The 23,590-nt window shown below is 40.8% G+C and overlaps 1 protein-coding gene across 1 annotated transcript in view; it reads left to right on the top strand.

Annotated features, from left to right (window-relative positions):
• The window catches only part of znf1035 (zinc finger protein 1035), a 57,914-nt gene extending 41,553 nt beyond the window's left edge, over positions 1-16,361 (top strand). Inside the window, exons 3-5 of the mRNA XM_054780988.1 lie at positions 707-763; positions 7,345-7,402; positions 7,483-16,361. Of these exons, the coding sequence (XP_054636963.1) occupies positions 7,522-15,807 (8,286 nt within the window). The 5' untranslated portion in view covers positions 707-763; positions 7,345-7,402; positions 7,483-7,521 and the 3' untranslated portion in view covers positions 15,808-16,361. The remainder of the gene's footprint in view (positions 1-706; positions 764-7,344; positions 7,403-7,482) is intronic.
• Positions 16,362-23,590: the final 7,229 nt, after the last annotated feature.

The following is a 23,590-nucleotide window of genomic DNA, read 5'->3' as shown; positions in this document are numbered from 1 at the left end:
ATTCCAGTTGCGTTATAAATGTAAGATATTTTTGCCACAACTCTTATTTTGAAGGCGGGAAGTGTGTTATGTGTGTGTTCATGTCTGTGTTTGACAGTTAAGACGAATTGGGTGCAAGAATAAACGTGCCTCTGGTCCTCATTTCACTTAGAACTCGCACAACGTCGGTGGGCATCGTAAAATGATCGCTGACGTGAACAAGCAGTGAAACACAACAGAGTGTAACTGTAAACACACTCGTACAGCCCGAGTTGCGCACACACATACAGAGCCACACTAGCAAGCTCTGCTAAACTAAGCTAACCCAGCTATCTTCCATTCACTCTCCGCAAGAATGGCATTTGAAAGTTTTTACTGCAACTTTCTCTGGGGACAGGTTAGTGCTTGTGACAAGATTCCACCATGATTGAGTGGTCTGCCGGGGAAATACTTCTCCACACAAGCGTTCCTTCTCCTCGTGGTGACAGCATTTTCTTCACATTATGTCAATTTCTGCGAGATTCTGCCGTTAACAGAAGATTCAATTTTTATTGGCTAATTCTGCGATTCCTTCCCCAATTAAGCGGAAATCATACGGCCCTACATTCAGCTTCTTTTGACACAATCACAAAAATGCAGCCTATGTAGACTAACTAAACCTACCCATTGTGATTTTGTTTTGAATCAGTAACTAATATTAGTAATTTGCATTTTCCTCAATTTACAGGGAGCCAGGATTGATTGATTGTTCCGGAATTAGAGACCCACAAGCATTTCGACACAGGTAAGTTTTTAACCTCAAAAAAATTGTCTATGCGCATATGTGGTAAACACTGTGAAATTATTAGGGACATTGTTTTTTTTTTGTTTTTGTTTTTTCTTCATCCTTTTACAAGGCGAGGTCGACCTAACAATACTTAATTGCGTAGCCATAAGCACAATCGTATTATAGAGTGTTTCACCTTTATGCCATGCTACCCTCCATGTCTGCCCGTACTAACCATACAAATCTTTTTTATATTTATTATCGACGATGGTATTTTATGGCATCATTATCTGCAGGTGTACATGTTGTATCATAGCAGATAGTTTCCCTGAACACTTGTCCTCGCCAGTTACCCCTGGCTGGGACCCTAGACAGGTACTATCATTCCGGGTCAGAATGAACCTTAGAGCGATGATGATAAAGGGGTAGCTCCACTTTCCCAAAGTCACTTGCACAACCTCATCACCGGATGCATTTTTAGGTCATGCCCAGGACCTAGTCTTTTCTCAATGTTACTGTAAAAATCTTGACACAAAAGGCCCTTGTTACTGTAAAATTCTTGACACAACAGTCTCTTGTTACTGTAGGATCCTTAGCACAAAAGTCCCTTGTTACTGTAGGATTCTTGACACTTCTACTACACTTGTCAAAGATGAAGGTAACCCTTAATTGCAATGTCACACCAATCCATCTAAACTTACAATACTAAACACGAGAATGTAAATCAAGTTCACATGTTTTGGTGCAAATAAGTGACAACAAGGGCAATAAATAGGCAGCCATCCAAAGGTTAATGGCTATGCCACAGACAAATTATTACCATCAAACGCATCCTCATCCCAGTGTCACTGCTGGTAACATTAGGCAGGATCGGCTACCCAATCGTTATGCACAGGTAGGCCAGCTCTTTGAGTTGGCACATCTGTATGTGCAGCTGCTAGAAGGTGTGATTACTGGTCCACACATTTTCAAAAGCATGAAAGAGATACCAGGAGACTGGGCATTATGGTGATGGAGAGGGTCGCTGAAGGGCATCATTCAAGAAGCAGGGACAGAATCTACTCTTCTAAAGGATAATTACCCCGGTATCTTTCAGTTGGGCCTCTGCACACAACCCAGCACTGTACAGCTCAGTTGGCTTTTGTGAAAGATCAGAATTGGATGTTAGCCATCTGTGCTGCATTTGCCTCACTGACATAAGTGTAGTCAGTCATGCATGACTGGTTTGGGCATTTGTTCCAATCAAACACATACTTTCCTTTTTTGTTAGAGAGTAGAATGATTGATTTCCCACTGATGGATGATTCTCTCGTTTATGACTGCACACATTATCAGAATTAATCCAACAGAGCAAACAGTCAAAACTCTCTCAAGCATTTGCTCGTGCTGTGAGTTGAGGTTGGTGACTATATTTAGTAGACACGTCTCTCAGAAGTTCACACTCTCCGACAAGATTTGAAAAATGAACTCGACTCTCATCCAGCCCACCTTTGCCCTCACAATTTGAAACTAGGCTCCTTGGGATTAGCCATTATGCTGGTTCATCTGCCGCTGCATGAGGGACCCAGCTAGTTTACAGTTTGAGTTCTGAAGAACAATAAGACGTGGTATTACCAGAGGGTTCCTCCTATCTGGACATGCTTTTACTGGACAGAGTGACTTTTGGTAGACCCAGATGTCATGCAATTTGTATTTGACCAAACATCTTACATAAGTTACCCCAGGAGAGGTGTTGCCCAACCTCAGGTCAAGTTAACCTCTTCTCACAAAGTTGGAGTTGTGACCAAGCATGTCCCCAGAACTAAACCTTTTTGCGCATCTGTGGACCATTCAGAAACGGAACGTTGAGGAGCACAACGCCTCTACAGCCAACAATTCCGTGATGTTGTCATGGAGGAGTTGAAGAGGATTCTGGAGGAAACATGCAAAACTCTAATGAACTCCATGCCCAAGAGACGAATAATGGTAGCCACACAAATAATTAATTTGGGCCAAAAAGGTCAGCCGTAGACTGAAACCGAAAATCAAGAAGGGGAAGGGGAGAGCGTTCTGGTTTAGAGGGAGGGGACTTGACGCTGCCTTTTGTACTTGGCACTCTTCTTGTCGTTTCTCGTCCATCCATCCATCCATTTTCTATGCCGCTTATCCTCACTAGGGTCGCGAGTGTATGCTGGAGCCTATCCCAGCTGACTTCGGTCGAGAGGCTGGGTACACCCTGGACTGGTCGCCAGCCAATCGCAGGGCACATAGAAACAATCATTCACACTCATTCATACATATGGACAATTAAGAGTCGTCAATTAACCTAACCTCCTTTCTTGTTCTTCCTTGAATTCAATAGTGTTTCTCACCTTCCTCCCTCAATCAATCAAATTGTTGCCCCTAGCAACATGCTTTATTGACGTCTTTTGCTTTTTTTCGAGAGAGCTACAGATGAAAGTCTTATTCATCTTGTGTTTGAATTTCTGACTTGTAGGAAATGTATTTCTGTCCCATTAGGGGGCAACAGTTCTCGTTTCCTCCAACCGGCAGCGACAGATTGTCTATGAAGAAGACGGATTGTAGGTTGAGAGAGCAAAATGGCGAAACACATGCAGAAATCAAGCGGAGACAAAAAAATACAGCTAACACTGTCACAGAGCTTGTCTGGTGGCGGATCTGCCTTTAGTAGTGATGCGATCGCGAAAGATAGAGGTGACATAGGTGATGTAGGTGACGTAGACACAAATGCAGTTGACAATGGCAGCCGAAGCAACAGGCTAGTGGTTCGTTCTTCTGACGAGTGGCTGCCGTCTGGGTCGGTCAGCAGCAAGGATTCATCCCCACATCCAGCAGATCCCACCGTCACTGTGATTGAATTTGCTTCTCTGCAGAAAAACCTTGCTTTCTCTGTTTTTTGGTCAAAATCAAGTGTTTTTGTTGAGACTACCTAATGCCAATATCTAAAGACCCAAAAAGGCTAGAAACAAACTTTTTTTTCTGATGAAAGAAGAGAGTCTAATTGAATCAGTGTTTATCTAGTCTTAAAACTAAATATTCTGTGGGTCTTGAAAGTTCAGCAAAAATGCCCCAAAACTCTGGCAGTATGGAACTCTGTGCTCTGAACATGGCTGGCAGTCAATGAGTTAAGGGAGGAAAAAATCCAAACCTACATGGCCCTGTGTGGAAAAAGCTTCCTGGTTTATCACACCTGAGTTCAATTTCTCTAGCCACACCTAGGTCTGATTACTGCCACGCCTGTTCTCAATCAAGAAATCACTTAAGTAGGACCTGTCTGACAAAGTGAAGTAGACCAAAAGATCCTCAAAAGCTAGATATCATGCCGAGATCTAAAGAAATTCAGGAACAAATGAGAAAGAAAGTAATTGAGATCTATCCGTCTGGAAAAGGGTTTAAAGCCATTTCTAAAGCTTTGGGACAATAGTGAGCCACAGTGTTATCCACAAATGGCAAAAACATGGAACAGTGCTGAGCCTTCTCAGGAGAGGCCGGCCAACCAAAATCACCCACAGGAGCACCTCCTTTGAAGGTGTGTGTGTCGCAGGAAAAAAAAACAACATACCAACAGTAAAATGATGGCATGGTCTGGGGCTGTTTTGCTGCTTCAGCACCTGGAAGACCTGCTGTGATAAATGGAACCATGAATTCTGATGTCTACCAAAAAATCCTCAAGGAGAAAGTCCCGCCATCTGTTTGTGACCTCAAGCTGAAACCAACTTGGGTTCTGCAGCAGACAATGATCCAAAACACCAGCAAGTCCACCTTGGAATAGCTGAAGAAAAACAAAATGAAGGCTTTGGAGTGGCTCATTCAAAGTCTTGACTTGTGGCATGACCTTAAAAAGGCGGTTCATGCTCGAAAACCCTCCAGTATGGCTGAATTACAACAATTCTGCAAAGATGAGTGGGGCAAAATTCCTCCACAGCACTGTAAGAGACTCATTGCAAGTTATCGTAAACACTTGATTGCAGTTGTTGCTGCTAAGGTTGGCCCAAACAGTTATTAGGTATGGGGGCAATCACTTTTTCACAGAGAGCCATGTAGGTTTGGATTTTTTTTCTCCCTTCATGGTAAAAAGTTTATTTAAAAAATGCATTTTGAATTCAGTTGTGTTGTCATTGACTAATATTTAAATCAGTTTGATCAGAAGAAACATGTCAGTGTGGCAAACATGGGAAAAAAGAAGAAATCAGGTAGGGGACAAAAACTTTTTCACACCACTGTATACCATTCTCCAATCCAATCGTTTCTGGTGTGGATAGCAAGAGGTTTGCACTTTCAGGTCTTCCTGTCCTGCCGTCTGTCCTGCCGTCCTACCGTTTGTGTTGTATTGTGAATGTCATTGAATGTAGAGACATGGGTTGCTAATTCCAGTACTTCTTGTTGAGCAGGCGCTTGCAACGTGGTCGTGATATCAGATGTTAATGAACGTAATCCTTCCAACTGTATCGTTCTTTGTTTGTGGGTTGTATCCTCCATTTTTCTTGTTATGATGATGTGATCTTCAATATTATTCAGATCCGTTATCTTCGACAACAAGCACTCTTGCCTCTTCTCGCCGTCCATTTAGCGTGTAAATTTTGCAGTTGTCGCTCCAAGTACCTTGAATCTTTCCCTGCTTCCTCAAGTTGCATGCTTTTGAATTCCCTGTTGGTGAACTTAACACTGACTACGGGTGTGGCATTGTTTCTGTCATACAGTAAAATGCAAGTATCAATAGTGTCTATATCTACATCCACTTCCTATGATTGTAGAAAAATTTGTTGAAGCAGCACTAATTTCATCCGGTTCTCCTCTGTTCTGGACTGCCCTGGCATTTGACCTGGGTATAACTCGGAGCCCCGTGAGGATCACGTCATTCATTCATGCATTTTGATCTATCTCTTCAATTGTATTTTTCATTTGCTCTGATTTTTTTCCTTTGCCTCTTTCTCTTAAGAGTGGCACTCAAGGCAACATTATCATCTTGTAGTACCTTGATATGATCTCGTCATGCCTTGGTATCATTACGCAGTACTCTATTTTCCTTCTTAAGGTTTATGACGTGATCATGGGTCTCAGAGGAGCTCTTTTTGGGGCTGTCATTCTGTGTTTGTACATTTCCAATCTATGTATGCAGGCCTCTTAGATTTTGCCTTATTTGTGCTACTGTGCTTCTGCTACCTCAAGGCGCAATATAACAACCAAGCCTTCTCTGACACTACTACGGATTGTGAACCCGGAATCTTTCGAGGGGCCATATAATATAAAATCCTCCTCATTCAACAGCATATATACCCTGTTTCTGATTGTGAACCAGGATTTCCAGGACCTGTATAATTTTGCTTTTTGTTTGGCATTGTTACTAGGCAACTACTTGGATCGCTAGTAGCTGTCAGCACTTGTAACTCCTTTATTTCAAGGGATCTGTATCGCTCGCCTGTCTGAGTTCAATTTGAGGGTGTCAGCAAGCTGTTCTGATCTTGTGTTCCCAAAGTGTAGTCAGGAAAGTGTCAAGATAATTCAAAACTTGAGTAGTGACAGCAGAGCTCTTGCCATGTACATTGTTTCAGCTGTTTCAAAAACAAAACAATTAACCGCAATAATTGAGGCACGACTGTACAGGGCAAACTAGTTTGTTACCTGCACTATCGTACGAAAACCGAGACAGTGTCCGACAAGTAAGGCAGTTTTTTGGCCAAAATTTCTGACGAATCATATGAAAACTGGGGTGGTCGTATGAAAACCATGGTTTGACTGTAATTGCAGAAATGGTGATGGGTGTACTCACTTTTGTGTGGTACTGTAAATGGTGTTGCAGTTTTAAGTGTAGAGAGCGCTTGACTTGGCCCCTGGATATAGCCCTACTCTCATTTGATTTACTTCCCAAAATAAGTATGTAGTTTTTTATAAACTGGGAGTTTTTTTGTTATTTTCTTATTCAAGAAAAGAAAAAAACACTGTTGCAAAGTTGAGACTGTAGATATACAAGTAGACTGTAGTATCTTGCTTGTAACAGACAGGTTGAGATTGCATGATGAGCATGTGTATTCATCACAATTTTCTGATTTCTGTTCTTGTAAATTGTTAATCTGAAGTGGAGACGATAGATTACACTACTGTAGCATCTAGTACTGTGACGGACACGGTAAGCATGTGTATTCTTGTGGCGAATGTTAAGTGATGATGAATCTGAGTTTCGAGTGAGTGAATTTTGAGCCCTGTGGTTGACTAGTGACAAGGTGAGGGTGTACCGAGCCTCTCGTCCAAAGTGTGCTAGGATAGGCTCCAGTTTACCCGTGACCTTGAATGGGATAAACTGTACAAAATTAATCTGCTCAATTAGTGAGCAACCAGAAGAGAGTTACATCACCAATACTATATTGGTGGAGCTCACTTGGAACCCCAACATACCAGTTACGAAATATTGGACCTCCAGTGCCGGCTTTTGACAGTGGTAAAGCATGTAGCTGCGGTGTAGCGGAAATTGGACTGATTTTTATTGGACTGTTGTCTCTTGTGGTAAGACATAATTTAGTGGAAATTATTTGTGCTTTGTTAGAAAGAGATGAAACATTGACTGGTTTGTTCCCTCAAATGCTGCTTTGCTTGATTTTCAGATTCCCTTTCAGATGTCACCCATGTCCTGAAGAGTCCTATTCTTTCTCCACTTAAGAGGTAGGACTTAATAATCTTGTTCATTTTCAGATTCTTGTATGCCATTTTATAATGCCATGTTTTTTATCTGTTTATTTTAGGGGAATACACACACACAATCCCTAAATCATTGGGGAATAATGGCTCATGAGTGGGACTCGTATTTTCAAAACTTTACCCCGCTGTCGTCAGATCCAAAGACTTTGAGGACATCTGAACCAGAAGAAAGTCTTCCACATCATATAGAGAACTTCATTGGACAGCATGAGTTCTCCAACTCTACAGCTTCACACGCTACTCCTGTATCACAGCCAACGTTTGATACAAACTATTACTCAAATTCCAATATTGAAAATTCCAGTTCCGACTGTGTTTACGAAACCTTTTTTAACGAAGCCCCTTGGCAAGCAGATGAAGAACACACGTCAAAGGACCCCTCGTTGAAAGGTGGAGATACTGATGTTCCAGGTACTACAAATGGATTATCTTCACCTGGACATTTGCCGTCATCCTATTCAACTGAATTACAAGGACTTAAGCAAAACTGTGAACTTATAGCTACATCCCTTCTTGAGGACTATTCAGATGTCAGTAGTTGCTCAGACACAGAGGTCAGTGAAACTGGGCCTTCATGTAACTTTATTACAACTACTCCAATTCAGCAGCCTGAAACTGATTCTACTACACAACAAAGTCCATCAGAATGGCTTTTCACTCACACTGAAAATGAGAAATTTGCAAATGAGAATAATGCAATGGGCCCAGATTCATCAAAACTGACGGTGGGGGAAAACATGGGCGAATGCATACAAGAGACGCACAAAAAAAATGTTAGTTGGAATGTAGGACATGAACAGCTCTGCTCAGGTTTTTCAACCAGAGTGAGTGTGACACATAAAGACGCTACTAACAAATGGGGAGCTAAAATTCAAGAACAAAAGAAAAATCCGGCTCAAGATCAAATCGAAGGACACTACTCAGACATTTCAGCAAGTGACAGTGAAAACTTGACTGGCATAGAGGATCACCCAGATGATACGAAAGAGCGGATGACTCCACCTGCATATACAAAAATCTTATTTGCAAACATGGAAGAGCATGTGGATGGCATAGTGCGAAGAACCAAGGAAACATGCCTACTGGAAAATGAGTGCTCTGACACCCAAAATACTATTGATCAGCAAAAAATAAATATCACTCACGTTGAAAAGGCCATGAATGACATCCTACCACGGGAGAACAAAGAGTCTGATTCACTGGGTGACAATCCTGCCATTGATCAGCAAAATGTATATATGACACATCATGACCAGCCAAGGAGTGATGTCCTCCACACTGAAGACAAAGAATCTGATTCATTGGTTGAAGATGCAAGTGCCATTGATCAGCAAAAAGAAAATGTCATACTTACTGACCAGGCAATGATTGATGTCCAACAAAAACAATTAAAGTCACTTTGTGCAGAAACATTAATTATACAGAAAAAACCTTCTTCCAGTGTTCAAAATAAAAACTTGGAAATGGACAACCTGCTGTCAGAGCTGGAGACAGATTGTCAGGATAATAAAATGCAGCCCAACAGTCCTCAAATCTCACATCAACTTGGGTCAGACTCCACGATTATGCTGGAGAGCAACAGTCAAGATGTTGGTTCCTGTTTAAAGTCATCTAAGAATCAGTTTTCTAAAACGGGAGTTCAGGACAATATTTGGAGCGTTGACCAGCCAATTGCCGATGGTCATTTGAACGATACCAGTGACAAGCAAAGTTTTTGTAGTAACTCAGATCTGTCTGTCAAATCCAATAATAAGTCAAGCACATACATCTGTCCACAACAACCATTCTCAAGTGCAGCCACAAGCCTTTCTGTCAAAGAGGAAATCATGCGTGTCCAAGAGGAGATGGAAACAGTATCCTCTAAAGCTGTTGCTAGTGACTGTTCTAAATTGGATATAGGCGATGACAAGCCTGGTATCCTAAACCATTTAGAATTCTGCTCACAGAAAGCTGACTTAAACCATGTCTATTTCTGCCTGGATAAGAATTCAGGAAGCTCAGATGAAAACTCTTCTTCATATCCGCAAAGTGATGAAAATCCAGTGCCCACAGAACAACAAACGCTGGCAGGATGTGCATCATTCGAAGGGATGGACACATCCAAGGGAGGTGAGCTATATGGGGAACCTCTGTCAAGAGAAGATTCAAGTAACATTGACTCAACAAAGCTTGAGGAAGAACCATGTATTGTCAGACCTAACAATAACAGCATGGGTGAGTCAGAAGAACAAGGTACTGTAAAATCCTCTTTACAAATGAGAAAATCCCTGCAGCCTGTTGTAATTATTAAGAAGATTGAGTCTGCCAATGCAAAGAGTAATTTGTATCATTGTCACATTTGCCAACATGAAACCCGCAGTGTTGATCATTTAATTGAGCATCACCATTGTCAACATTCAATGCAGAACTTCCAATTTTTCAGGATAGACAATCGACACCTGATGATGAGTAATAAATCAGACAAACATTTGGGCAAGGTAACCAAACAACCTAAACATGCTTCTCATTTACCAAAAAGGAAAGGGCGTTATTTTTGCAGCATTTGCAACTTCACATTTTCACAAATAATTCCTTATGCGAAGCACATGCGGCGTCACACTGGTGGAACGCCTTATAAATGTAATGAATGTGGCATGTATTTTTCGCATAATACTTGCTTGGTAAGACACAAGACTGTACCTGGTAGATGCAAGTCTGCCAAACCAGTGACTCCAGATTTAAAACCCAGTGACCTTGAAGTTATCAATTCAGAAAAACATGACGCTACATCACCACCACTACAAGTCGTGATGCAGAGGACACCACATGAAAATCTGCTTGACTGTTGCGTGAGATTGGTTGACGTATCCAAAGGTCATGTCTGTGTCCATTGTGGCAAAATATTCTCAACTTCACAGAAAGCCAAAAGGCATGCTTACAGGGTACACAAAGGAAAGAGTTCAGCTCTGAGGCAAGCTGATAGTACCACGAAACCCACTAAACAAACCAATGAGAATCCTACAGATACACACAGTGAGAAGCCCACAAAAACATCCCATTCCAAAACTGAAACAAAAAATGGTAATTATAAATGTCCTCTTTGTCCACGGCTTTTCATGTATTCCTCCAACAGAACACGACATTTACGTGATTGTGTCAGACTGGCTGTTTGTAATAGTAAGGGAAAGGTTGGTGATCGATACAGATGTCCGCTGTGTTATGCTACATTCTCTGTGGCAGGCAACAGATACAGACATATAAAAGCCTCTTGCCTCAGACAGTATCTTATTCATTTATCCAACAAGGAAATGAAAAAGTCAAAGGAAAATAAGAAGGAAAAAATATCAATGGAAAACAAACACAGTAAGCAGGAACTGACTGACTCAAAAGTGACAACAAAAGCTGAATACTCTTACAACTGTAACCTCTGTCCAGCAATTTTCCAGCAAGCATCTGGACTCTACAAACATATGAAGAGGCATGAGTCCAGAATCACTGGCAAAATGATCAAGTACAAGACCTCAGTTTTGTCCACAAAGTCAAAGCTAACTCCTCCCAGCATGCCTACCACTGAGGAGGGCAAAAGTGAGAATAGTGTAAAATCAGAAGACGAAATTGTTGCTCTTTCACTGAGCTGTCGGTTTTGTGAAAAAAAGTTTGACACATCACAGTCATTGAAGAAACATGAGGGCTCCCACAGAGGGGAAAGACCATACCGCTGTCTGCAGTGTGCAAGAGGATTCAAGAAACGTGTCCACCTATTGGGTCACAAAATTGTCCATCGGACGATGCAGTGCACACTTTGCAAAAAGATTCTTCCAAATGCCAGGCATTTTGTCCAGCATGTCAACTTGTATCATAAAGGAGAAAGGCTCCCATGTGCAGACTGTCAAGAGCAGTTTCAGAATCCTGCAGAACTCCTGAGACATCAAAAATTACACAAAAATGCAAAAGACAAAGCACATCTTTTGAACGAGAAACCACTGCAGCCCTTGGAATTTCAACAAGAACCACAGGGTCTACAGTGTTCCCTTTGCAAAAAAGAATTTGATAATGTCCATGTACTCAGGAAACACTGTCTTACACACATATCTTCATCTAAATGTCCTTTTTGCAATAAACAATTTATTGCCCGCCGATATTTGTTAACCCACATGGACGAACATACAGGCGAGAAACCTTACGCCTGTACAGGCTGTGGAAAACGTTTCATTCGAGAAGTGTGCCTGAAAAATCACAGTGGAAACTGTGCACCAACTCTCGAACCCACGCCCAACTTGAAAACTCACAGTTGGAACTGTGCACCGACTCTCAAACCCACGGCCAACTTGAAAACTCACAGTGAAGAGTTTACTCTCTCTCTCAAACCCTTACCTAACCTAATCAGGAGTAAACATCAATGTACCATTTGCTCCCGATTATTTTGTAAGAAAATACGCCTGTTGGCTCATTACAAGGCCCACAAGGCGAATACACTGCGTCATTGCTCAAATTGTGGAATGTACTTTGGAGCGAATAAATATGGTGAGCATAAGACAAATTGTGGGCAGATTTCAGAAGTCAATGCCTACCCAAGCACCCCAAAGAAAAGCCTCAACGCTAATAAAAATACAACCCACTCCACTACATCAAGGATGTTTCCATTTAGGTGTCCTTACTGTACACGGAGGTTTAGGTTCAGATCCGTACTCTTTAAACATAGTGTGGCACATACTGGTGTTCAGCCGTATCCATGTACGCATTGCGGCAAACGATTTTCATCAATGTCATTGCAGTTGCAACATGAAGAACACTGTAATCATGCTTTCAATGAAGAAGAGTCAACAGCCAAAAGTACTACAACAAATTTCTCAAAAATTCCCATTTACCAGGAGGAAGCACAGCAATCACTAGTAAAAGCTGGCGATGAGTTGAAATGCAAATTCTGCACAAAGACATTTGTTAAGCCACGGAGCCTGCGGCGTCACATTTTGACACACAATGAGGTAAATCCCTATCGATGTAAAGCCTGTGACAGCTGCTTTTCAAGGTATGATTATCTGAAAGTACACCAGGCTCATTGTAAAGGGAAACGATTACGGCTGGCAGTCTGCATTCCCAAAATCAGCTTAGATGATGTTGGCAAGGGTTGGAAAAACAGGTATCTTGGTGAACCTGAGGCAAAACAGGACACATTTGACTGTGAAGTCTGTTCAAAGAACTTTCCAACTCAGTCTAAACTCTCCCGCCATGTCACAATGTTCCATACTGTGAAATTATTCAAGTGTACACGTTGTGATGCAGGGTTTTCTCATGAAAAAACTCTAAAAAGCCATAGGAAGATGAAAAGGTGCAGGAAAGTCTCCAAGGAAACAAACACTTCACCACAGGAATCTCCAGCAGCAGAAAATGTCATCAAGCCACTCCAAGAGGGTAGACTTCAGAAACGAATCCAGCCTTATTATAACAAGAAGCAAAAATACCCTTGCAGTTACTGCCCTCGTGCTTTTGAAACCAATGCAAAGCTGAGTGTCCACATCCGACTGCACACGGGAGAGAAGCCGTTTGCTTGTGATTGTGGCCAGCGATTCATCAGGCGGGACTATTTGCAGCGTCATCTTCCAAAATGCACCATGAAACAGGAAAACCCAAAAGAACGTGTGGATCCTAAAAAAGATTGCACTGCAACATCCAGCTTGTCACTGTCAGCAGTTGGACAGAACCAGGAAACAACCGGTCAAAGCCTGAATGGCTTTTCTTGCGCATACTGCAGTTCACGGTTTTCTTTGTTTTCGCAGCTTCAAGAGCATTTTTTGAGTTCACACCAACTGGAAACAATGACTCCAACGGTGTCACCTGCTCCTCTTCAACATCACCTTTCAAAGTTGCCAAACATTGATGAAGATGTATTGGATAATAAGCCCAGCGAAGGCATAAATTTGACATGTAAACTGGATACAGCAATTGTTGGCGATTTATCTGAATCACTGGTTTGCCCTGTGTGCAATATGTCCTTTGAAAATAAAGCTGGTCTCAAAGGTCATTCACGTGTACATTCAAAGGAGAGCCTTTTTAAATGTAAAACATGCAAGAAAGGTTTTTGGAATAAAAATCTACTCCGGAACCACAATAGGAAATGCAGACAAGGACATGGTGATGCAACAGTTATGGAAACCCCTCTAAAAGCGGACCTTGATCTGGAAGTGTCTGACTCAATTCTAGTGTTCAAAGACAATTCCAAAACAACAGGGACCGGAGTTTTACAGACCAATTTCTCCTGCAAAAGTGACTACCAAAACCCAGATAAAGTTCCAGCGCAAAGCAGTGAAAACAGTGAGAAGAAAGTGGTTCAGTACCAATGTTCAGAGTGTGATTTGAGCTTCACTGATGGCTTGATGCTCATCAGTCACCTTGAGGACCACGGAAGACAGGAGCAAGCAAAAAAGCTCAATACCTGCACAAAGTGTGGGCAGATTTGTTCAAGCCAAGCAGTTCTTGAAAAACACATGAGGCTGCATGGTCAACGTAAGGAATTCTCCTGTTCTAACTGTCCCAAGTCATTTTTCACTTCATCTGAATTGGAAATCCATAAAACATTCCATGACCCATTAAGACCATTCGCCTGCAAACTGTGTGGTCAACGGTTTTGGTCAAAACAGTCTCTTTTCTACCATTACAGTGAAGACCATCCCAAAAATACATTTTCTTGTCAGTTCTGCGAAAAGGTGTATTCTACCAAAAAGACTCTACAAAAACACTACAGAAAGTGGCATCTCAAAGAGCAAAATGTCCTTCAGAACGCAGAGAGCAGCAGTCAAGCCAGTCTAACAGGTGGAAGTGACGAGGACGGAAGTAATAGTGGGGACAGTGACTCTGACTCTGCACCATACTTCCCTTGCCACGTATGTGGTAAGACATTCCCAACATCGGAAAATCTGGAGGATCATCAAAAATGTCATCTTGGTGAAAAACCTCACGAGTGTGCAGAATGTGGCAAATGCTTTTTCCAGGCGTCCCAGTTGGAGCAGCATAAACGAATGCATAAGTCTGAATTGCAGTGTCAGGTGTGCGGGAGAGGTTTTGTGTCAAACTTCGCACTGCGGAAACACAAACATAGTCATGGCAAGAGCCGTCCTCATCGTTGCCCCAAGTGTCAGCTCAGCTTCGCTGGACCCTCACAGCTAGCAGAACATATGTCCACCCATCGGGAAGAGAACTTTCCATGTGACATATGCAATCAAGTGTTCCTCTCCAAAAGCAGTAGAGCTGAGCACAGGAAAACACACTCTCTGTCGAATGACCATCCATCGCCTTCGCCTACTTCACAGCAACGTAAAAGGCCTTCTCCTTCTGATAGTTCACAGGAACAACTCACAAAACTGAAATACCGCTGCGGGATATGTAATGAGCGCTTCAAAGGCCCAGAGGATCTCTCGGAGCATGGATGCAAGATAAGCAAGGAGCGGCCATATTCATGTTCAGATTGTGATAAACATTTTCTGCACGCATCTCACCTGAAACAGCACAGGGTTGTCCATCAACAGTCTGATCGTGAATATTTATGCAATCATTGCAATACCACTTACTCTTCCCTTGAGTACTTCCTCAGCCATCTGAAGACCCATGAAAATGAGCATACTGTAACAGACAACAACATATCTCATGTGCCCATTACCTTGAACTGCAAAATGTGCAAAATGACCTTTGCCTCCAAAAGTAATCTTGATGAACATGAGCAATGCCATTGTGCATCCACTACAAATTTTGAATGCACGCCGTGTGGCCAGAGATTTTTGGAGCGTGATGCTTTCCAGCAACATCTCTGTTCCCATCAAGTGCAAGAAACTGAGGAGAGTGAACATAAATCAACCTCAGAAACTAGCCATCAGGTAGCTGTACAAGAGGAGGAAGTTGATGTCACTGGTGAAGAATTATACTACTGTCCAGTTTGCTCGATGCAATTCTCTTCACAAAGCACGCTCTTGGAGCATCAGAACGCTAGACACAACAAAGGGCGCCAAATTAAGAAGCCATTCAAATGCACATATTGTGAAAAGACCTTTGCCTGGAGGCATTCCCTGAGAAATCATGTGCGGAAGGTGCACATGAAGCCTCCTCCCGAAAACACAACATCACCGGCAAAAGACAAGCTGAAATGTTCCCAGTGCAGTTATGAGTTCAACACACCCCAAGAATTGTCATTGCATATGAGAATGCATGCTGAAATAGAAGTAGGGAAGTACCGCTGCGATATGTGCTACAAGTCATTTTCATCCACTGTTCAGCTTGATCTGCATCAAGAAAGTCATGTCGGGCAAATTGTGTATGAATGCACAGAATGTGACAAAGCCTTTGCTTTTCCTCACTTACTGGAGGAACATCAACTGACACATATGCCCTCAAAACAATAGCAAATACATGATCTTTTTTTTTCCCAAAAACTGAATCACATGTACATAGACCTCCACACAAGTTAGATCCGATTTGGGTCGATCCCTGTTGATTTTGTAAATATAAATATTGGACTTTGTACCAAATACACAGGCCACAAATGTTTTTGATTGTATTTGTTCATATGCATCATTTTTTGTACAACATTTTTGAAATGTAAAATTGTATATAATGACTATATCTTGGATCAAGCTTTATTTTCCAGACTTTAGAAGTTGTTTTTAGTCTGTTCTGTTTGCTGTTTTTGACTGTTATGACTGGTCATTTTTGTTAAAATCTTGTGAATTTAGTTCTTATTTTTGTTAAAATTGAGACATTTGAAATAATGTTACAACTGAATATTGTTCGTTCAATAACTTCAAGGTTCAATTTTTTTTTAATACATTTCGTTGAATCCACTGGAAAAGCCACTCGTGTTTTTTGTTTTTACCTTTTGGAGGGGAAAAAAATAATGTGGGTTTGTCATGTTTCATTTGATTAAATATTAAAATTCACACTTTACTTTGTCTTTGAACACCTTTTATGTTATTCAGAAGATGTGATGTCCAGTGAGCCTTTATGGGCTCAAAACACGGGAGGCGATGGGCCCAGTCTCCGTCCAGCCAAGCGATACACGTAATTCATGCATGTTAAATTTTGTGCTTGTGCATGTCAACGTGCACACGCTGGCTTGTGACGCAATCCTAGAAAGTTGAAAAATATTAAACTTTTCATAGCTGTCGCCCAGTTGACGACCAATCAGTGGGAGTTTCATTGACCGACCGATGTATGGACAGGATGCTATTTAGTACTCTCTCACAGGGAAAACATGGAGGAAAGAATAATACTTGCCATGTCAGATTTCCTGGAGCTATTTTACATTTCTAAACAAAAGAATATAGAGATATAAACAAAAAAGCAGTGGCATGGGAACTTGTTGGTGCCAGAGTAAACAGATCAGGTAAGTTTACGTGAATTTACATGGATATTTATGTCTTCGATACCAGTAAGATCTGGTACTAGCAAGAGTACTCAATCAACACCGGCCACTTTTAATCTCTGAACTAGTTTGATACCCCAAAATTCCCTCCAAATAAGACAGACAATCAAAACCATGGCAAACTTGTAATTTGCTCTGAATGTGAGCGTGTCTGAGTTTCAGCAATCGCGGTCATTCGTCGTCTCCGGTGTGCTTCCAGTGAATATGAACAGCAATATGAACACCACTGGATGTCTGCTAGAAATCCCACAGTAATAAGAAATTTAACATTAGCATCATAACACAGAGCACGGATACAGATAAAACAAAAACTAGAAAAAATAGGTTAAAGTACGGTCTTGCCTAAGCCAAGACCTAAGTCTAATTAGAATTCTGGTTGACCTAATGTGGGCTTGACATATTGTACATGCATGGCACATTTGTTGGTGAGCCATTGCGTAGAAGCGTTGGCAAGTCAATCTTGGAGATCTGTGCAAGATAATCTTATTTTGCTAAAACTTGATATACAGTAGCCAGTAAGTCGCATATAAATGGATGGACAAACATGCAATTCAAGTTCAGAAGGGACTTTGCACACTCAAGGAACTTAAAGTGGGGAAAGTAAGTATTTCATCCCCTGCGGATTTTTGAAGCAGACAATGAACAGCTCATATTTCTATGGTAGCTTATTTTAAGGTAATTTGAACAAACGGGTTAAAAATGAATTTGCATTTGATTTATATATTTTATCCTTAAGCATAACGGGTCAGATTTTTCTAGTAGTTGGTCACCAGGATTGCGCAGAAGTTCTTTTCAGGAGGGATTTTGATCAACTCCTTTATGGATATTCTCCAAATCCTGAAGGTTTTGATGCTGCCGCTTGGCAACTTGAAGTTTCTGCTCCCTTCACATATTTTCAATAGGATTAAGGTCTGAAGACTGCCTAGGAAACTCCAGGATCTTAATGTGCTTGTTGCCTTGGGCATATTTTAACTGTCATCCTTTAAGACCCATCCATGACTCATATTCAGTGTTCTGGCTGAGGCTATAATTCTCATCCAAGATTGTACAGTACATGACCCAATTCATTTGCTCCTCAATTCGGTGACGTCTTCCTGTACCTTTTAGCAGAGAAACAGCCATGAAGTATAATGTTTCCAGCTATTTGACAATAGGGATGCTGCTGTTGTGGTATATTCAACATTGTTCTGCCTCCAGACACAGCCAGTCGCATTCATACCAGAGCTCAATTTTGGTATCATCTGATCACATCACAATCACCCAAAGTCAGGCGATCCTGTGCATCTGCCTTCTTGAGCAGGAGGACCTTGCAGACACTGCAAGATCTCAGTCTATTACAGCAAAGTATGTTACTCATGGCTTTCTTGGTGACTGTGGTCCCAATTCCCCTGAAATCATTGACCAGCTCCTCTCTCGTAATTCTGGGCTGGTCCCTCACCTTTCTCAGAATCATTCTTACCCCATGAGGTGAAATCTCCAGGGTGACGACGACTGCCTGTTATCTTCTGCCATTTTTTGAATGATGGCAACAGTGATCGTTCTTATCAAGCTTATTGCTGAAGGGACAGGAGTAATTTGTGTGCATCGTGTACAAAGTGCACAAAACCACCATCAAATACATATTTCTTCCACTATATACAGAGGTACTGAAGTTTGACGTTGAGAAGACATAAGGACAACATTTCTGTCTGCAGAACACGTTCATCAGAAAGCCAAATGCTGCGCCTCAGCCAGGTCACAAGATCTCCTGGGTGAAGACAACTAATGTGTCATTCCTGGGCTGGCAGATTAAGACATCGTCAGTGATTGTGAGGCCTGTTAGATTCTTTGCCTAATTATCTTTTGAATTGAACATTTTTTCCTAATTTTTTTTTTACAACTTTATGCACAAATGAAAATGTTGTCAAAGACTGTAAGTCGCTAGTGATGTCACTTTTAAAAGAATGTCAAGTGTTTTGTGTTGTAAATGCAGAAAGGTGAGTACACCCCTCACATTCCTACAAATATAGCTTTTCATGGGACAGCAATGATGAAATGACACTTTGAAACAATGTAAAGTAGTCAGTGTACATTTTCGAAGGTGTTTAAATTAATTGTCCCCTCAAATCCACTTGACACACAACCATTAATGTCTTGGCAACAAGTGAGTACACTCCTCAAGGCTATGTCTCACTGTGCCATTTAACGATTCAGTGTGAAAAGGCAGGCGAACATTTTTTGGGACTGGTTTGTTTTTCAGCTGGTTTACAGATGAAGCTAGTCGTTCCAAACTTTTGACGTTCAGAATTTCATAGAGCCCGCTCTGGATAACAATTGGCAGTTCTCATGTTACTGTAGTGTTTTGCTGTTTTCAGTTACTCCCGTGGAATCTTACCGATTTTTAGATTAAATGTCTGTTGAGCAGGGGAGCTGCTCGTCCTCCACCAGCCACGGAACACGGAACTATACTCGGCATGGAAAACAAAAAATCTACATTTTCACAGTCGTGACTATACTCTCTACTCACAGATTTTATGTAAGCAGGAGTGTGACAATATCTCGATATGGCGATATATTGCGATATTTCATCTCCCGATCGATTATCGATATGCGCCCGGCAAGTATAGATAATTTTGATTTACATATGTTTGCTATAAACTGCCTCAATCATTATTAGTTCCTTTTGCGCAATTCCTCGGCGGTCCGCCAGGGGTCCGTCTCGCGGGAGCGGCGGGAAAGTTGGCGGAAGTCGGCAAGCAAAGTAAACGCACAACAGGAGAGAACAAGGCAGACACGAGTGGAAAACAGAAGTTGAAAGATGCACCGGCAGCTTACCAGTCAAAAGTGTGGATGCATTTCGGTTTTTACAGTACTGATGGTGGAACAAATCTGGAGAAGGATTTTTTCTACATGCAAGAACTGTTTCACAAAAGTTAAGTATACTGGAAACACAACGAATATGCACAGCCACTTGCAGCGCCATCACCCAGAGCTAGTAAGCCAAAAAGCTGTGGCTGTGAGTCTGCCTCCTGGGCCTGGCCAGACCACCGTGGGGGCTCTACTTCAAGCAAAACTCCCTTTCAACTCCCCCAGGTCAAAGTTGATCACTCATGGCATATCTGTGTATATTTGCAAGGATCTGCGGCCATACGGTGTTGTCGAGAACGATGGGTTTTGCTTTATGATACGCACTTTGGAGTCATGCTACGAAATACCAAGTCGAAAACATTTCACCAAAAGCTTGTTTATCAAATTTGCAGATGCCTTGCAGTAAATTTGCACTTTACAGCAGTGTTACACAGAAATGGTGTCACTGTTTATAAAATAAGCCATAGGGTTCTTACTGAAATGCTGCACTACAGTAGTGACTGTTAGAAAGACACTCATTTGTTTACAGGAATATTGCAATAAAAGGGACACATTTGTTTACAGAAATGCTGCACTAAAATATTCTCACTGTCATGGTCATGGTGCCAAATAAACATGTTTTTTTTTCTCATTTTAAAATATCTGTTTTTCTCTAATAGTAGTATCGCAGATGATCGTAGATTGATTTCCTGACCAATATATCGATAATCGCTGTATCGCCCTACCGTGAGATAATCGTTATCGTGAGCCTTGTATTGCGTATCGTATTGTGAGGAACCCAGAGGTTCCCACCCCTAGTAAGCAGCCCGCTTGTCACACTACCTCTCCTGCAGTAAGTTGACTCAGCAAGTTCCTTGCGTAGGACCTAATAGTGATCCAAATATAATTTGCAAACAAGCGATGTGGAACGTCCAGGAGCTACAACTGTGGCGGAGCTTGGCCTTTTTACAAAAGCTAAGTCTGAACACGCTCCAGTTTGCTTTAAACAAACTATAGATTGGTAATTTCCTCATCTAAATGCTCCAACTCTAAATGCCAAATTGTTCGATAAACATCATAAATAGCCTGCAAAGATTACAAACCCTGCTGTGTTGCAAAAAAACAGAACACAAGAGTAACATACAGTGGTGTGGGAAAAGTGTTTGCCCCATTAATTGTTTTTCAGACCATCAAAAAAAATTAAATATTAGTCAATGACAAGACAACTGAACTCAAAATGCAGTTTTTAAATTAAACCGTTTATTTTTAAGGGAGAAAAAAATCCAAACCTACATGATGGCCCTGTGTGGGGGGAAAAAGTGATTGCCCCCTAAACCTGATAACTGGTTGGGTCACCCTTAGCAGCAACAACTGCAATCAAGCATTTGCAATAACTTGCAATGAGTCTCTTACAGCGCTGTGGAGGAATTTTGGCCCACTCATCTTTACAGAATTGTTGAAATTCAGCCACATTGGAGGGCTTTCGAGCATGAACCGCCTTTTTAAGGTCATGCCACAGCATCTCAATAGGATTCAGGGCAGGACTTTGACTAGGCCACTTGCGTCTTCATTTTGTTTTTCTTCAGCCATTCAGAGGTGGACTCTCCCTCAGGATTTTTTGGTAGACAGCAGAATTCATGGTTCCATTTATCACAGCAAATCTTCCAGGTCCTGAAGCAGCTGAATAGCCCCAGACCATCACACTACCACCACCATATTTTACTGTTGATACGATGTTATTTCTCTGAAATGCAATGTTACTTTTACACCAGATGTAATGGGACACGCACCTTCCAAAAAGTTCAACTTTTGTCTTGTCAGATCGCAGAGTATTTTCCCAAAGGTCTTGGAGATCATCACAATGTTTTCTGGCAAAATTTGGATGAGCCTTTATGTTCTTTTTGTTGAGCAGTGGTTTTCGTCTTGGAACTCTGCCATGCAAGCCGTTTTTGTCCAGTGTCTTTCTTATGGTGGAGATGAACACTAACCATAACTGAGGCAAGTGAGGCCTGCAGTTCTTGGATGTTGTTGTGGGGTCTTTTGTGACCTCTAGGGGGATTTTGGTTGGCCAGCCACTCCTGTGAAGGTTCACCACAGTTCCGTATTTTTGCCATTTGTGGATTTTGATTTGATTTGAAACATTTATTTCATTCAAGAAAGAAGAAAACAAACAAACAGTATTAAAACAATATGACATTAAAACAAACACTCTTCAAACCAGAATGAAAGGGAGCAGAAAGAAGACAAGTCTTCTTATCTCTGCCCCTTTTTCAATCACAAACAAGGTCGTAGTTAAAAACAACCTTATAAACAAAAAATATACATATAGCAGCCAGCCACGCAGATGGTTACATATGTCCTCAATTACAACTCAACCAATGCCATTTCCCACAATAAAAATAACCATAGTATGACAGTCGATCATAACTAAGAGATTTTATATTTCCTTAACAGACTCATTTTAACCATTTTTTAAAATATGATATCTGACTTGGATTCTTTAGTCTCTTTATTTAGATTGTTCCATAAGTTGACTCCTTTTACAGAAACACAACGTTCCATCATTTTAGTCCTGAATTTTGTGTTTTTGAAAATCACTGTACCTTTTTAACAAATACTTGCTTTCTCTTTTTTCAAATCTTTTCTGAATATTAATTGGCAAAGTTTTTTTTATAAGCTTTCAGCATAATTTGCAATATATTATAATCTACTAATTCATAAAATTTCAATAGTTTTAACTGAAGAAATAATGGATTTGTTGCGTCTCTGTATTGTTTTCTACTAATTATCCTTATTGCTCTTTTTTGCAAAATAAATATTGACTGAGTATATGTTTTACAAGCATTTCCCCATACTTCAGTGCAATAGGTCAGATGTGGAACAATCATGCTGTTGTACAACATATACATTGCTTTGTTATCCAGTGAATCCTTTACTTCTGTAACAGTGCTATTATTTTGGATAATTTTACCTTCATATACTGTATATGTGATTTCCAACACAACTTCTCATCCAGAATTACACCCAAAAACTTGGTTTCCTTTACTCTATTCATTTCAATACCATCTATATTAACTGAAAAAGCACCAGAGTCTATCCCTCTGTTGCTGAATATCATGAAGTTTGTTTTTTCCACATTTACCGATAATTTGTTTACATCAAACCATACTTTTATTTTTTTTCATTCTTGTTTAACCACATCCACCACCTTCGTAAGGTCTTCCCCACAATAAAATAAAGTAGTATCATCCGTAAACAAAATAAATTTGAGCAGTTTTGATGCACAAGCAAAATCATTAACATACAAAATAAACAATTTTGGGCCGAGGACCGACCCTTGAGGTACTCCACACCGAATATTATGTAATTCAGATTTTACCTCATCTATCTGCACTAACTGCTTCCTATTTTCTAAATAACTTGAAACCCATCCAAGTGCAACTCCTCTGATACCATATTTGCTCAGTTTTTTAAGAAGTATGGTATGATCAATGGTATCAAAAGCCTTTTTGAGGTCAACAAAAATATTTACAAAAAACTGTTTCTTTTCTATTGCAGTAGATATTTCTTCCGTTAATTCCATAAGAGCCATTGATGTGGAGTGGTTAGTTCTAAATCCATACTGACTATTACTCAAAATATTTCATCTATCCATAAATTTGTCTAACCTGGTTACAATTTCTCTAATATTTTGGAAAATTGTGGAAGCAAGGATACTGGTCTGTAGTTGGACAAAGCATGTTTATCTCCATTTTTATAAATTGGAATTACTTTTGCAATTTTAATTTTGTCAGGAAAAACTCCTGACAAAAATGATAGATTACAAATATATGTAAATGGTTCAATAACCAATTCAGTAATATTCTTTACCAGTATCATGTCCATATCTATAAAGTCAGTGGATCCTTTACTTGCACAGCTTTTTACAATATTCAGTA

Source organism: Dunckerocampus dactyliophorus, chromosome 7 (genome assembly GCF_027744805.1).
Source record: "Dunckerocampus dactyliophorus isolate RoL2022-P2 chromosome 7, RoL_Ddac_1.1, whole genome shotgun sequence".
In the NCBI taxonomy this organism is placed as follows: Eukaryota; Metazoa; Chordata; class Actinopteri; order Syngnathiformes; family Syngnathidae; genus Dunckerocampus; species Dunckerocampus dactyliophorus.
The sequence above is the reverse complement of the archived record's forward strand: the minus strand, read 5'-3'. Positions and strand labels throughout refer to the sequence as shown.